Source organism: Ambystoma mexicanum, chromosome 13 (genome assembly GCF_040938575.1).
Source record: "Ambystoma mexicanum isolate Mex_15411 chromosome 13, UKY_AmexF1_1, whole genome shotgun sequence".
In the NCBI taxonomy this organism is placed as follows: domain Eukaryota; kingdom Metazoa; phylum Chordata; class Amphibia; order Caudata; family Ambystomatidae; genus Ambystoma; species Ambystoma mexicanum.
In genome coordinates, this window is record NC_090938.1 from 568,488,956 (window position 1) to 568,506,768 (window position 17,813).

Sequence of the window (17,813 nt, forward strand, 5' to 3'; positions counted from 1 at the left end):
AGGTTGAATTCTTGGGGAAGGGAACCCTGAGACTTGATGAACTGCAAATATTGTCTTTAGGATGGAGCCTCAAGACTTATTTATATTTTATTTTTTTGGACTGTTGCTTGTACTTGGGGAATAGAACCTCCAAGGATTTGTGGAACTGTTTAGAACTTGGGGACGGTAATCTCTAGACATTTGTGGAACTTTATTGAATTTGGGGGGAGGGGAACTGAAAAGGAGGCTAAGAGCTGGATGAAGCTCAAAACTTTTGTTTGAATCGCCATTTCTTTTTTTTTTGTTGACATCCCTACACATTGTTTAGCTTTAGTTGTGAGGGCAAAGATGACACATACAGACTTTTATTTTGAACTCTTTGACTCAGACTTTCGTTAGTTTTGTTCAGGTATAAAAATCCCACCTTTAGCATAGTACAAGTTGGGCCTCTAACCATCCTGACATCTGATTTAATTAACCATTTGATTTTGAAGTTTGAATCTGTTCTGTCTTGCTTCATGATGCCTTCAGAGTGTGAAGGCTGAGCTCCTCTTAAGCATGGTGCTAGACATTTCTTTGCATAAACAAATGCCACCCTTGCTGTTTGTCTTGTTTTACTTAAATGATAATGAAGCAACTGTACCCGTGCTAAGAGCATGTATTTTTGGCCTCTGTAAACTAGACAATCATTGTAAGCTCTGCCCTTTTTTTCATTCAGAGGGTGGCTGGTCCTCCCCGGTGTGTACAGCTGCTTCATCTCCAAGACCAAACCACAGCTACAAGTTTCAAAGGGAGCCCCCAGAGGGTTGTGAGAAGGTCGAGGCATATGAGGAAACTTTGTAAGTATCTGAAGAGGGTTCTTCTGGTTGTGGAGAGTTACATTCTTGGTTTTGTAGCATGTGCTAATGGGTTTTGAATGTAGGTTTTGTTTGTAGATACTGCTTCTCTTGTCAAGATACCTCTTCATGTTCCTTCTGCACTTTGAGCTGAATTACAGAAGATGATTAATGTGGGAGGCATCCTTCTACATTGGGAAGAACCCAACCACTACATTATATAACAACCCCCAACAGAATTTGCATACTCCAAAAACGAAATGCCCTGTCTGGTTCATATGGGATAAGCAAGTGTTGTGAGCACAAGGGTTTCCTCAATTTTTTAAGGGGGCTGTGGTATGTGAGGAGAGATACAACAGAAAAAAACGTACATATACCACTAGCTACCCACCTCTAACACACCGAAAGGTGGCTACTTGTCAGAAATTTACCTCACAGTAGGAATTTCATAGGATTAGATCTCCCACCATAGACAAATGTGTTTAGCATATTTTAATTATTATATCAGACAACATGGTAAAACAACATAAAAAACCTATTTCCAGCGTTCGTTATTTGTAGAAACGCAAATGGGTGGAAGAAGCAGACACCAAAACATTTGCAATATACAATTTGCGTGATGTTAGTAATGGTGTATTTTGATCGCATTTTCAATTATACAACAACATGGTATAATAGCGTCAACATTTGAATATGTTTCTAGGGAGAAGGACAACACTGTTGCAGTTTAAAGCTCGTCAGTAAAGTCCAACGCCCCGTCTTCAGGACGCGATAGGTTAAAGAAACACGTTACACTGGCAACATGGCACCTATGTGACAGTGTAGTGACCTAAAAAGATAAATAAAAATTGTTTTACTCAAACATGATAAAAACAGTGATGGTGGTGTTTGTGTGCATACAAAACAAGTAGCCAAGTTGCTAACCTTAAAAGTGATTTATTTTGGTGTGATGGGCAAAGCGATTGCATGAATCAATTTAATTGAGGCGGCAGACCAGTCCGTCTTAAGAATTCAGGCTGTAAATCAATACGTGAATTTATTTAGATTTTTGTTGAAACAAGTAACATATTGAACCAACAATAGTTACATTTTGATATATGAATCAATCATATTTACCACTTTATGTGTAAGGCAGGGATTTTTGTTTCAAGTCCTGCAGAGAAATTTCAGTGGTGTACCGAGTTTCTATGGTATTCCGGATGCTGCATGTCCCATAATGCATCATGGAATCTAAAAGAAATGTGAAAAGCCTTTCAATTTCACAGGTTTCACCTGATTTACGTTTCTTTCAAACATTTAAGTGGCAAGGAGTAACACTTACTTGGCCATAATGATCCCCAAGGCTGTCTTGCATTGTTATATATTGGATTAGATATTTTAAACCGCTTGCGTGTCAGTGAATGGCTCTGTGTGGGAGACAAAGGCACCAGAGAGTACAATTAGACTCTCTGTACGTTCAGAGGGAAGGGTCCATCCAATAATAGAAACTGTGTAAATAAATTTGTCACTTTCTCTAACTCATCCAACAGCAGTGACTCTGATTCCTCTACAGCACAACCCTCTACTAGCCGTGGAGGCTTAGCGCAAAGAGGTGCCCAACCACAGTTTTTTCAGGGACAGGGGAAACGCGGGAAGAACAGAAAATGGGGCAATCGCACGATGCCGACCAGACAGTGGCAACTGCCACAGAACTGGTAATCCCGGTTTTCAATCTTTTCCCACCATCTCACTGAGACAGAAACCAGTGTCTTAAGTAAGGGACTATCCTTTGTTCCAACCAAAGCTGCCGATAAATTTACCACTGAGGCACAGATGAGAAATTTCTTCAGACTGATATGGCTCAAGTATTTTTTCCGCAATCCGAAAGAGGGGCTGACTCCAGACGATAATTTATCAGGACTTAAATGTCCTTCGTCTTTTACACCAACACCAGCCATGATCTCTCCAGAAATTCTCACTTTCGAAAACAAAATAATAAGAGAATTAAATTATCTTTTTAAAAACAAAAACCAACAAAAAGATAATCTAACACAAGCAGAGCGAAGAGCTCTAAAAAATCTCGAAAGCAATACCTCCTTTGTAGTGAAACCCGCTGACAAGGGGGCGGGTATCGTACTGTGGGATGTGAATGCATACAATCTGGAAATTGAAAAACAGTTAGATAACCAACTCTGTTATCGGAAACTTGTGGGCAACCCTACTACGGGATTGACTGAAGAAATTCTGAGCCTTATGAAACATGCACACGATCAAAAGTAGATCTGTAAGGATGAGCTGATGTTCCTGACTAGACCCAATCCGACCACTCCTGCCTTTTACTTATTACCCAAAATACATAAGAATGCGATTCATCCACCTGGTTGCCCGATTGTCTCAGCTATAGGGTCATTGTTGGAGCCCTTGTCCATCTATGCAGACTCCTTCCTGAGACCATTTGTGGCTAAGATGAAATCATGTGTGCAAGACACTATAGCTATGATACACATCGTTGCCAGTCTACACCCAGGGGCCGATGACATCTTGGTCACCCTGGATGTAGAGTCGTTATACACTAACATTCCCCAGGACCACTGCGTTGAAGTATTACATCAATATCTAGAGACAAGAGCTGACCGTACAGTGCCATCCAATTTTATCATTGCATGCGTGAGGCTGGCACTGACAAAAAACTTTTTCTTGTGTAATCAAACCTTTTACCAACAAAGGCAAGGGACCTCAATGGGTGCTACATTTGCACCAGACTTAGCAAATTTATACATGGATCACTACGAATCTAATTTCATCTACACAGCGACTAATCCCTTCCATGAACACATTATTTCATGGCATCGCTACATAGACGATGTGTTCATGCTTTGGCACGGAAGCCAGGACCAACTAGATCTCTTTTTAATATGGCTCAACAGCCAAACTCTAACCATCAAATTCACCATGTCATCAAGCACTGACAATATAGCCTTTCTTGATCTGAAAATCTTCAAAAAGGAAAACCAACTGGGTACTACATTATTCAAAAAACCCACAGACAAGAATACGCTTTTATTGTTCAGTAGCTTCCATCTGTCTAGTCTACGGGAAAATGTACCCTACGGACAATTTCTTAGAATCCGACGGAACTGTAGTGAATTGGCTGACTTTAAAATCAATAGCCAGTTCTTGAGTGAAAAACTAAAACGGAGACCATATCCTCGGAAAATAATCAAGAGATCTATGAAGAGAGCACGTAACGCAAATCGCGAAGTGATCCTTCAGAAACACACAAAACCACAAGATGACAGAATTACATGTGTCATCTTTTTTGCCCCTGAGTAATGACCTAAGAAGGGTTATACTAAAAAATTGGAAAATCATTCATACCGATGATTTTCAACCTAATTGTCCTAGATTTGCTTTCAAGCGGATGCCTAATCTGCGGGATAAATTAGTACACACTTACCCTATTAACATTGAGACACCCATTCAATCTACATTATGGGGACTGCCACCAGTCAGTGGCCATTATGCATGCGGACATTGTTCAGTCTGCAATTTGACCAAGAATTTGAAACAGATTGATCTGTATGACAGGCTATGGAAATACCAATCCTTCTCAAATTGCCTGACTAAATGGGTGATCTATGGGATAAAATGCCCTTGTGGGTTAATCTATATAGGCAAAACGATCAGGTCAGTGAAATTACGAATTGGCGAGCATCGCTCAGCCATACGGAATAGTACTCCGGATAAACCATTGGTGGCCCATTATTTACAAGCGAAACACACATGCGAAGATATATTTTGGTTTGTTATTGAGACATCTAAAGCTCCCCCATGGGGAGGGAATAGGGATCTGTTCCTTAAAAAATGGAGCAAAAATGGATTTATAATCTCAATACAGTCCAGTCCGGTCTAAATATTGCCGTAGAGTGGAGTCTGTTTATCCACTAATAGCTCAGACAACCAGTTTGAATCTGTGCCATTTATGTCTATCATGTCTGCTGGAGGGTGATGCCTTGTCTAAAATTGTCATATAATGCATAACCATTGTGTGCACAAATTTGTTCTATAGGAAAAAATGTATTTGACACAATATACACACCCCCTTACTGAGAACTAGCAAGCAGATCATTATTTACTGCAGTGTTAAGTATACCTTCATAGGATCCATATACGCTCAAAAATGGCCGACCCCTTTCTAATACTGAGGAAAGTCCTTCCTCTATTACACACACAAATGGACTGGACTTGGCAGTCCTCTTTCGATGTCAACGAATGACATTTGGCTTACACCAGTATTCAACCAAGGAAAAAGCCACGGGGTAAAGCGATTTTGTGAAGGCGAATGCACACACGACAGGTAAGCCTGCTTTGAAATCCATGCCACACTTGATTGTTGCTCAAAAACGAACAGAGAGTCTAATTGTACTCTCTGGTGCCTTTGTCTCCCACACAGAGCCATTCACTGACATGCGAGCGGTTTAAAATATCTAACCCAATATCTAACCCAATATATAACAATGCAAGACAGCCTTGGGGATCATTATGGCCAAGTAAGTATTACTCCCTGCCACTTAAATGTTTGAAAGAAACGTAAATCAGGTGAAACCTGTGAAATTGAAAGGCTTTTCACATTTCTTTTAGATTGCATGATGCATTATGGGACATGTAGTATCCGGAATACCATAGAAACTCGGTACACCACTGAAATTTCTCTGCAGGACTTGAAACAAAAATCCCTGCCTTACACATAAAGTGGTAAATATGATTGATTCATATATCAAAATGTAACTATTGTTGGTTCAATATGTTACTTGTTTCAACAAAAATCTAAATAAATGTACCTATTGAGTTACAGCCTGAATTCTTAAGACGGACTGGTCTGCCGCCTCAATTAAATTGATTCATGCAATCGCTTTGCCCATCACACCAAAATAAATCACTTTTAAGGTTAGCAACTTGGCTACTTGTTTTGTATGCACACAAACACCACCATCACCGTTTTTATCATGTTTGAGTAAAACAATTTTTATTTATCTTTTTAGGTCACTACACTGACACATATGCGCCATGTTGCCAGTGTAACGTGTTTCTTTAACCTATCGCGTCCTGAAGACGGGGCGTTGGACTTTACTGACGAGCTTTAAACTGCAACAGTGTTGTCCTTCTCCCTAGAAACATATTCAAATGTTGACGCTATTATCCCATGTTGTATAATTGAAAATGCGATCAAAATTCACCATTACTAACATCACACAAATTGTACATTGCAAATGTTTTGGTGTCTGCTTCTTCCGCCCATGTGTGTTTCTACAAATAATGAACGCTGGAAATAGGTTTTTTATGTTGTTTTACCATGTTGTTTGATATAATAATTAAAATATGCTAAACACATTTCTTTGTCTATGGTGGGAGATATCCTATGAAATTCCTACTGTGAGGTAAATTTCTGACAAGTAGCCACCTTTCGGTGTGTTAGAGGTGGGTAGCTAGTGGTATATGTACGTTTTTTTTCTGATGGTTCATATGTACACATTGCAGTGTTCTACAGACTCGATCCACAAAGCACTAGGGGCAAATATTCACAAATGTATACCCATCAAAGTGGAGGAAAAGAGGTTGGGTCTTGAGTGTTAGCGCTCTACCCTGTTGGTTGTCTGAGACGACTTTTCAAGTGATTAACTCAAATATGGATCTAATTCCAATTGACTGTAGTTAGCAACACAGTATCCGCTTTCAGAGGTATTTTAATTGTTCCTTCAGAACTGTTTATACAGCCGACATGTATTTGACCCCCTCTGGGTCGTCTTCAAGGCTGTTGTTGTGCATACATAATAGCATAAAACAGACATTCAATAATACAGGTGTTATTCCCCTGAAGAGCAGCAATCATAATGTACGGCAATAGCACACAAATATAAAGTGAACAGTGTATACAAGGACAAGAAAACAAATGATTCATGTTACATACCCAATGGTAATTGTCACAAAGATGGGTATTGCAGGAGCGGTTGAGAACAAAACAAAAACATAGGTCATATTATTCGAGGTTCTGTAATGCATCTGAGAGGTAAGTCATTGATTTACCCATCTAGGCTAGGCTTCTCTTACATTGCACCAAAACTATGGAACTCACTCCCTGCCACCCTCAGAGCTGAAACTTCCATCTCAGTCTTCCGCAACAACCTCAAGACCACTCTCCTCTACGAATAACGCGGCCTCCTACCCTACCCCTGTCGTGTATATTGTAACACAAATGTAATATAACTATATTTTAAACCTGTATATATACTGCTCACTATGTATCATATGTATGATTATTGACCCTGTAACTAAGCTCTGTACTGTAACACGTGCCACGATGTTCTCGGACTTCTGTGCGCTATATAAATGCGAATAAAACAAAACAAACAAAACAAACCCATCGTCACAGAAAAGGAAATGAGTGCGTTATGTGGCAAGAAAGCAAGATTAGCTAAGATAAGGAAAGGGTGAGGGATATGCACCTTCTTTGCCAAGCATACACAGCACTCGAGAGTACAATGAACAATAGTGAGATGGAATTCAATACCATGTAATGGCTAATTGCATGCCGTTCAATTTACCAGGAACTAGTGGGAAATGGAGAAAAGCCACATTGCCAGCACCATATATATATTTCTGATGTTTGTTAATCTGCTTAGAATCACATGCTGTGCATAGGTCCGACATCCAGTGGTCACTGCGGAGTATTGCATTTTGTTTTTCGTAGTCGAAAAAGGGGACGTCGACAAGGCGTGTCTGTAACACTATCCCTATAGTGACGTGCGTTGTACCCACAATCCCTCACGCGTCGAGGTCCCTCAGATTGTTTTCCGCCCAGCTTCTGGTTGCCTTACGCGGAGCTCCTAGAGAGACATTGCAAAATACTTACTACGGACCTCGGTCCTTAATTATACTTATTATATTGTTAAAGATCCCTCCACTCGACGTTAGCTGTGAAGCTGTTTCTCCGCCGAGCAAGTTTTCGACGGAGGGGAAGAGACGGAGGGGATCCTTCGGGGCTGCCGAACACGTGGCCTGGCCTCACCGGCCAACATACAGTAGGGAGATTGGGGGTTCGAACTTTTATCTTCTCTTTGAGAATGTCTTTCTTTCTCCCCTATCTTTCCCTTGGGGTTGTTATCACCAGTTATTATTGCCTCAGCTATGGAGAGGACACCTTTTAAGTTTTGCCCACGCTGTAGGGGCAAATACACTTGGAAGGACAAACACAAGCTCTGTAATCGTTGCTTGCCCCTCGATCATAAGGAGGACAGCTGTGCAGCCTGTAAGCTCTTGAAACCAAGAACTCTTAAAGAACGGAAAGTTAAGAGGTGGGCGGACTACGCTATGTCGAAGTCAGTTTCCTCACCCGCCGCCGCTGTTACAGAAAGTGACGAGGAGGGTGATAACTCGACGTCCGTTACGGAAGTCATTAACCCCCAGAAGGAGCGCTCGCGCTCCTCGACGTCCGTCCCCGGCCCCGACGGGCTCGGCTCACGCCCTGCTCATGGGGATGAACACCCCGGCGACAGGGACGCACACAGACCCCATAGGCCTAAGCACACAACCCCCGGCTCTTCTTCGTCGAAGACGAAGGATCCATCAGCGCCGAAGGGGATGCAGGGCACTCCGGCGTCTACCTCAGACCGTAAGGGTCTCAAGCCCCACCCGCAAACGCAGTCGCGACCAGCGATTGGGCTTTCATCAAACACAGGCGCTACCCCAAAATCATCCGACGTAACGCTCCATAGAGCGGCCGTCGAGGAACAACGCGTAACGCAGGCAACGTCGACACCAGAGTCCTCTACTGACAAACTCGTTGTCGAGAGCCTGGCGAGAATTGTTTCCGAAGACACACGTAAGCGGATGACGAAACAAACGTCGAATACCGCACAAAAAGCTATAGAAACGCCGAAAAAGCATAAGAGTAGCCAGGAACTGCCCCTTTCATCTAAGGGCACTTTGGAACTACCGGAGGGCTTTTCAGATGGCGTCGGAAACCTTTCTTCGACGTTGTGGGAGCGTTCTAAGCGTTTTGAAGGTGAAAACACTGATTTCCCCCCCCTCTAGACTATTCAGGGGTCCCCCATGAGACCCTTGAAAGACTCCATTCTTGTATGGAGAAAATGGAAAGGTTTTTGGGAAACCAAAACCCACCCACACCCAAAAGACTAAGAGAATGGCCCCAGGATGACCGTAGGGTCAACATTCCTAGGCTGTTTTTCCCCTTCTACAGACGTATGACCTCCCGGAAGAGGAGCAATACCTCCAGGAAGATGAGGAGTGTTTGGGTGGAGAGGAAGAACATGAAGAAGAGGGGTTTGAAGAAGATCCTTACACTAGCGCAGGAGCTTTCGAAGAAGATACAGCTACCTCGCAGCCTTGGCAATCCCCATCAGTGCACTCAGACCCTGATGTCTTTCACCCTTCTCCTCCCAAGGATTCACCTATTGGAAACACCTCTCCCATAGATGACCAACCTTCACTTAATGCACTATTGCGCAAGGCAGCAGCGCATTTTGAAATAGACACAGGGGAGACTCTTCCTGACATAGACTTTGTAGAGAAAGTTATTAAAGAAAAAGCCCCTGTTAGTCAGTCTATTCCGCTCCTGGCTTCTATAAAGAGAAGAATAACTCCTTCCCTTTCCAATCCTGCCTTAGTCAGAGGGGTCAACCCTCGGATAGAAAAGCTCTTCAGCCCTTCGCCCTCTGACCCGTTGTACATCAGAGGCCATTCTATTCCGGACTCCCTCGTAGTTACTAATACAAGGAAAAGAGCAGGGGTACCACTATCCACTAGTGAGGCACCACCTGACAAAGAGGGCAAAAAGCTCTACGCACTTGGGAAGAGAATCACAACGTTTGTCAAACACCAAAAGTTTTGTATGGTGACCTTGCAGGAAGTAATCCCACTGTTATCACAGGGGGATTACATGACAACACTGGACATGAAAGATGCATATTTTCATATTTTAATGTTGCCAGCGCACAGAAAATACCTCAGGTTCAAGATAGAGAACAAACACTACCAGTTCAGAGTACTACCCTTCGGGATAGCATCTGCACCAAGGGTATTCACGAAAGTACTGGCAGTGGCAGCGGCCCACCTGCGCAGGTTATCCATCCCGGTATACCCTTACCTCGACGACTGGCTCATAACGGGGGATTCTTACGAAACATGCTTCTCCAATAACCAAAAGACTGTAGACCTTTTGTTCCAACTGGGCTTCTCCATCAACGAAAAGAAGTCCAGCTTAGACCCCAGCCCAATCAAACAATTCCTAGGGGCTCTAATTCGAACAAAGGACGGCCTCGTCTTCCCCTCCAACGAGAGGGTCCAAAACATACTGTTTCAGATCCCCCATTATGTGGCAGGTCGAGAGGTGACGGTACGCAAAGCAATGCGCTTGCTAGGAATGATGGCGTCATGTATTTATTTGGTACCTCACGCACGCCTGCGCATGCGCCCAATGCAAGAGTGGCTCAACAGCCAGTGGTGTCAGGCCAGCGGACAATGGGACGATCTAGTGGTGGTCTCGCAGGCCTTGGTTCTCTCGCTACAGTGGTGGACAAAAGAAAACCTGTTATTAGGGAAAACTTTTGCCACACCCGCAGTGGAAGCCACTCTAACCACAGACGCATCCCTTACAGGATGGGGGGGGCTCACCTATCCCATCACACTGCTCACGGAGCGTGGACTCCGAGCTTAGCATCCAAGCATATAAACCTGCTGGAACTACTAGCGGTGTTCAAAGCACTGAAAGCCTTTCAGGAACACCTACAAGGAAAGACAGTGATGGTCCTCACAGACAGCACCACAGCCATGTACTACCTCAACAAGCAAGGGGGCACTCACTCTCCAGGACTGTCCAAGCTGTCCCAGAACATCTGGAAGTGGGCTCTCAAACACATGTTCCTACTATCACAACATGTACCAGGGGAACTCAATCTGCTAGCAGACAAACTCAGCAGAGACTTCCCCCTGCCCGTAGAGTACGAATGGCGGTTACAAGAAGACATCGTCTTCGACGTCTTCACACAGTGGGGTTTCCCAGAAATAGACCTGTTTGAACTCTGGAAAACTCTCAATGCCAAGATTAGGCCTCCAGGTACCCCCAGAACCAGTCCAAGGGGAACGGTCTATCGATTCCATGGTCAGGGAAATTTGTTTACGCTTTTCCCCCAACTCCACTTCTCAACAAGAAATTGCACCAGGAACAAGTTACCATGATACTGGTGGCCCCTATGTGGGCCCGACAGCCATGGTTCGCTCACTTGTTGGAGATGTCTCTATCTCCTCCAGTGAAACTGCCCTGCCCGTACAACATGCTGTCACAAGACGGGGCAGGACACTGCACCCATGCCCTCAGACCATGAACTTAGCAGCCTGGCTCCTGAGGTCATAGAATTTGGACATTTACAACTTCCACAGAGGTGCATGGACATCCTCAGAGAGGCCAGAAAGCCTAACACTCGTCGCTGCTATTCTAGCAAATGGAAAAGATTTGTCATCTGGTGTAGAGGGAAGAGTATCAACCCCGTTGACTGCTCTCCCACACAAATTATTCTGGACCTGTCCCATTTACTGGACTCGGGTCTAGTATTCAATTCTATTAAAGTACACCTGGCAGCGCTTTCTGCTTACACCACTTCACAACTCAAAGTATCGTGATGGAAGATCCCAGTAATCAAAGCCTTCATGGAAGGGGCAAAGAGAATACACCCTCCAATAGCAAACCCAGCTCCCGGCTGGGATCTAAATGTGGTACTCACCAGGCTCATGGGGTCACCCTTTGAACCCATGCACAAGGCAACTCTTAAAGATCTCACTCTTAAGACTGCTTTCCTAATAGCTATTACCTCCATTAGGAGAGTAAGTGAACTACAGGCCCTTTCGGTTTTAGACCCCTTTGTAACAGTTCACAAGGATAAAGTGCTTCTACGCACACACCCAAGGTTCGCACCGAAATTCTTCTCCAAATTCCATGTCAACCAGTCTATAGAACTACCAACGTTCTTTCAAAATCTTTCAAATCTAGGAGAAAAAAGCCTGCATACACTTGATGTGCGCAGAGCTGTCATATTTTACATGGAAAGAACTAGTCCACTGAGAAAGACTAATCAGTTATTTGTCTCTGTGGCAGCAGGAAGAGAAGGAGATGCAGTTTCAAAATCCACTATATCTAGATGGATTGTACAATGCATCACTCTGTTTCTCTCTTGCTAAGAGAGAACTACCCTTCAAGCCAAGAGCACACTCTACTCGGGGCACTGGGGCATCCATAGCATTCATTGCAAATGTTCCCCTTGAGTCCATCTGCAAAGTGGCAACCTGGAGTTCTGTACACACCTTTACAAAACACTTTTGTCTATATGCCCACTCTAGATCTGATTCCCAGGTGGGACAAGCAGTATTAAGACATCTTTTCTCTACTGTTCCTTCTCACAACCCACCTCCAACTCCGGGTACTGCTCGCTAGTCTATGCACAGCATGTGATTCTAAGCAGATTAACAAACATCAGAAGACAATGCATTACTTACCGTAAAAGCATTTCTGATGGTTGTATCTGCTTAGATTCACATGCGCCCACCCTTCCTCCCCGCTCGGATGGAAGGAACATAGACATCCTTTTCTATATCTCTCTTTTCTGTACTCACTCACTTCTAGAGAGCTCCCTCAGGGCAGAAAAATACAAACAGAGGGACCTCGACGCGTGAGGGATTATGGGTACAACGCACGTCACTATAGGAATAGTGTTACAGACACGCCTTGTCGACGTCCCCTTTTCGACTACGAAAAACAAAATGCAATACTCCGCAGTGACCACTGGATGTTGGACCTATGCACAGCATGTGAATCTAAGCAGATACAACCATCAGAAATGCTTTTACGGTAAGTAATGCATTTATATATATATATATATATATATATATATATATCGAGTAGAGCGCTCGCTTTGACACCCGTGCAGAGCTTGCTAACGCAGGTTCAAATCCTGGCAAGGCCAAACTCAGCCTTTCATCCTTCCGCGGTCGATAAATGAGCACCACACACCGTGGGTAATAATAAGCAGCGCGCGGATACCTGAGGGTTCGTAGCACTATATAAATGCCAAATTATTATTATACATTATGCTCACCAGGTTTTCTGTATACAAATCCCTGATGGAAAGTATATAAAAGTAAATAAGTATAGGGCTCCATCCATGAATTGCAAATAGTGCCAGAAAAGACAAAACAGAGTGACATACCCTGTTAGGATTCCATGTAAAGCCCATTAGTCTTAAAACAATAAGCGGTACTTCACAAGTAGAGCACATTCATATATCCACAACAGCATCACATCCAAGTCTGTGTGAGAAAACAGATCGACAACATCTATGTTAACTAATCCCTACTGCAGAACAAAATGGCTAATGCCTGCATGTAATACAGTACAACTAGATGAGTGTAGAAAAAGAAGCCATTTAACTCTTACCCTTTTGCCGTATTACTGTTGGCTCAAGCAATGTTGTTGAGGTTAATATACAAAGTAAACCATTCTGGGATGTACCCCTAAAGAAAGACAATATAATCAGATCTATGCTTTTCATCCGAGTGAATTCCAATGTGCTTAAGAGCAATAAAAAGTTCAAGAGTATCCTGGGCACCATGTACCGTGTCTAGTTACCTGAGCAAAAGTCTACGAGAACCTATACAAAACGGCGTTCTGCGCATTACAGCAAACTCCCGTTCCATTAATATATGCAACCGTCTACGTCATGGAGCATGTAACGTCATGCGTCCGACGTAACAGAGCATGCAGCGTCACGCGTTGACTTGGGGATGTCATTTGTTGACATATGTACCGCGCATGCGTGAATACGTTTCCGCACAACTAAAGAAATAGATAACAAATATAGGTATGGAGAAATAAGCTAAGGCCTGATGCGATCCTAATACAGTATGATTTTAGTTCACTACAATCATAGTTCAAAGCGAAAATTATATCGCGTAAAAGCAAAAAGGATTCACATATTACTAATTAGTAAGCCCAGTCAAACTGTAAGTAGAACAAAGTTGTAATCTTCAAAAAGCTGCTCATTAGTAAAAAAAAAAAAACAAGATTGAATCAACTCTAATAGGAGACCTCCAACATTGTGGGAGATGCAGTGTGTACTTGGCAAAGAAAATAAAGCACAAGTTGTTGGGGAGATTTCTCAAAATGTGCTAATTCCTCTCTACCTTAGAGAACCCCAGCTCTTTTGTTACACTTTGGGGCTTTGAACGTTTTAATTCCGTTTGTTTTCCGTGTTTATTTCTTTGGTTATGGAGTTTTAAACAACCCATAGGCATCATCTTTTTTATGTGTTACACAGCACCCTCAGTGCAGTGACAAAGGGATGTAGTTTTAGACTTCCAAAAGGTTTAAATACCTTCTCTAGGATGAACTACTGTTTCCCAGAGAATGTAAGGTTAAATTGACTTTACTATTCTTTTTAAATTCATAGACTCTGCACACACTATCTTCCTATATAGTGCTGTAGGGGTTACCTAGTATCCCTTGTGTCTAGAAACTCGTGTAGCAGTCAAATGCTACTCTTTCCGATCGAAATGGCTGGTAGCAGTGGTTTTACAATGAACTACCATGATTTTTCCTGACCGCGAACACTGGTAGCTAAAAATCGCAGGTGCCATGTTTTTCAAGTTGGCGCTATAAACCCATTTGTTTAAACAGGCCCCGGTCTTCTTTTTTCGCCATTTCTTTTTGGAAACATCCTTCTAGCGTTGTCTCTGTGCGCCAAACCAGGTTTGGTCCCTTTGTTTCTATGCCTTTGGTGGGCTTAAGGAGTGAAGACCGCCTCTGGCGTATGAGTGTTTGGGGTGGGCAGGAAGTGAGGGAGGTGCCTGAAACTCACCGTGTTTAGTCTCCTAGGAGACCCAAATGCACTCTGGCGTGATTAACTGGCTGACTGTCCAGCAAGGACAGCCACCCTGCTGGGTGTGACACAGCTATGCTGGAATGAAAGGGAGAAAAACTGTTTAAAAGGCGAGTCTGTTGTACTGGAAAGCAGAGTCGACCACTGTAATGAAAGAACTGAAGACGAGCTGGAAGATGACGGCTGCTGCAACTCCAGGACCTTTGGTTTGCCCGGTGAAGCCGTGCTGCAGGTCCGAATTGCCAAGTTCATCTCTACAGAGAAGCCCCTTCAAGGACGACTTCCTTTTAGTTGGTGGGACCAATCAACTCGTAAGCCACCAGGATACCATTCTTGGAGCTGGGTAGGATTAACCAGGGGGAAGGACACCAGCTTGTGTGCTTGACTACAGCTACTCGAACCGAAGATCTTCCATTTTGCTAGCTTGTTTGACCCGTCCCTGTGCAGTGCAGAAGTCCCCTGACGTCCTCCATCTTGTCCCCACGACTGAGGCTCAGGAACAGTGAGATCTGCAGGAACTGCCTGCAACCAACGTCTTCAGCTGCATCTTTTCTTCATATTAAGGTACTGTGCCAACCCGATTGAGAGAACTTGCCTCTGGCAGTTAAGTTTGTGAAACTTTCCCAACTTGCAGGCCTAATCAGCTTGTGACCGAACATAGGATTCTTTTTCGTACAAACTACTTTTGAGAACTTTGGCAAAGACTTTACCGTTTACTTCAAGAACTACTCTTTCCTATCCAAGACACTAGTCCATTGACTTTGGCCTATTGAACTGAATCGAGTCCTTTAGTGAAATATAACTATTTGATCACACTGCAGCACGTGCTCGGCCAGCTGGAGGAGGGGGATTTTCTGCCGGTGTTAGATCTAAAGGATGCGTATTTCCACGTCCCCATACACCAAGGACACTAAGTTTCTGGGCTTTGTCGTTGAAGGGAAGCATTACTAGTTCAAGGCTCTTCCCTTCGGACTGAAGTCGGCGCCTAGAGTCTTCAAGTGCTTGGCCCCGGTGGTGCCCATCTACGACGGATCCGCGTATACACTTACCTGGACGACTGGCTCATCCGGGCCAGGTCAAAGGACATCGCCGTCGACCATATGACGGAGACCGTCAGGCTGCTGACGGAACTGGGGTTCTCAGTGAATTATGCAAAGTCCTGCTTGACTCTATCGTAGGACTCTGTACCTGGGATCCACGTTCAACAGAGTCCTGCCTTGAGTCAGTCGGAGGAAAGGATATCGGGCATCTTGGGCAAGGTTCAATGGCTGCTGGCACTGAAGGTCACCACAGTGAGGACCATCAAGTCACTACTCGGCATGATGTGGTCATGCATATACCTGATTCGGCTCTGCAGGTTGCAGATGCAGCAAGGCACCAGACCCCCAACGCTCTGCAAAGAGGCGCAGGACTTGTGGCAATGTGCCGTCACCTAGTGGATGTTCTCATCCTGTTTCACCCAGCAGGGGTAAAGAATACTGTCGATGACTCTCTCAGCAGGCAGCTGCGATCTTGCCACGAGTGGGAGCTTTGGCAGGATCAAGTGGACAACCTTTTTCTCAAGTGGGGCAGTCCCCAGATCGGCCTGTTTGCGACAGCAACGAACACCAAGTGCTGGAGGTTCGCCAGCAGATTCCCCCAGCCAGGGAGCATGGGGGACACATTCTCCTTCCCTTGGGCAGGCCTGTTTTGTTATGCGTTCCCTCTGCTGCCGTTACTACTTCGAGTCATCAGTCAACTCGGACGGTACTGTTGCAGGATGATCCTCGTCGCACCAGCGTGGCCAAGACCGATCTGGTTCCCGGACCTTCTCAGCATGTCAGTGTCCCCGCCAGTCAAGCTACCAGTGGTCGCAGATCTTCTCGCCAGGGAAGGAGGCACAATTCTGCACCATGATCCAGGATCGCTGAACCCAAAGGTCCGGCTCCTGCAGCATTAGTTTGGTGGCTACGATCTTCAGGCGGACTGCAAGGAGGTACTCGCCAGGGTGTCGTCTACATTGAAGTGCTACAGACACAAATGGAAACGCTTTGCAACTTGGTGTCAGTCGCAGAACATCAACCCTCTGAGGGTCACAGCCCCTCAAGTACTTCCGTATTTATTGTCATTGGCTAAATCGAAACTGGCTCACGCCTCCATCAAGGTACATCTGGCTATCGCCCGCCACACCAGATCTTCGGGACAGTCTTCACTGTGGTCACCCCGTCTAGTCAAATAATTCATCAAGGGACTGTTCTGCTTTTTCCCTCAGGTGAAGGCTCTGGCCCCAGTGTGGGAACCTAACGTGGTGCTGACTAGGCTCATGCGGGCCCCCATACGAGCCAATGCATTTGAGTCCGCTCAAGTTTGTTGTGGAAGACCGCATTCCTCGTGGCCATCACCTCTGCCAGACGAGTAGGCAAGATCCAGGCCCTGTCATGCAAGCGGTCTTACTTGACTTTCCACGAGACAAGGGTGTTGCTGCGGACGCACCCCTCCTTCATGCCCAAGGTTCAGTCGGAATTTCATCTTGATGAACCCTTGGTGTTACCTGTGTTTTTTCTGATGCCTTTGTCGCCGGCTGAAAGGCACTCGGATGTGGCTAGAGCGCAGAAATTTTATGTTGCCCGCACGAGGAGTTTCCGGAAAACCTCTCCACTTTTTGTGAACTTTGGTCTTGTGAACCATGGGAAGGCCCTGTCCAAGGCTTCCATTTCCAGGTGTATCACTCACTGTCACCGGTTGGCAAACGACTGCTACCTGGCCGTCCGAGAGCCCATTCTACCAGAACGATTGCTGCTAAAACGGCATTCCTGTCTCATGTGCCCTGCTGGACACTTGCTGGGCTGCTAGTGGAGGTTGACTCACACCTTCATGAAATTCTACTGCATCGACAGGGATTCCAGGGAGGAGTCCAGAGTCGGCCAAGCAGTGCTGCGCAAACTGTTTGGTTGAAGGTGAGCCTGGTGAGGCGGTAAGATATTGCTTCTGTGGAGCCTTGCCACATCCCTCGGTTGTTCATGTATGTATTCTTTATTCATGTTGGTGCATGGTACAAATCTCCTTTATCATTATCACCACCGGAGTGGTCCCCTGG

At 44.7% G+C, this 17,813-nt stretch overlaps 1 protein-coding gene across 4 annotated transcripts in view; it reads left to right on the forward strand.

Annotated features, from left to right (window-relative positions):
• FAM117A (family with sequence similarity 117 member A) overlaps nucleotides 1-17,813 on the forward strand; it is a 327,775-nt gene that overhangs the window by 246,944 nt on the left and 63,018 nt on the right. For all 4 annotated transcript variants that reach the window (XM_069634375.1, XM_069634374.1, XM_069634377.1 and 1 more), the window contains one exon: nucleotides 698-818. In XM_069634375.1, the coding sequence (XP_069490476.1) occupies nucleotides 698-818 (121 nt within the window). The remainder of the gene's footprint in view (nucleotides 1-697; nucleotides 819-17,813) is intronic.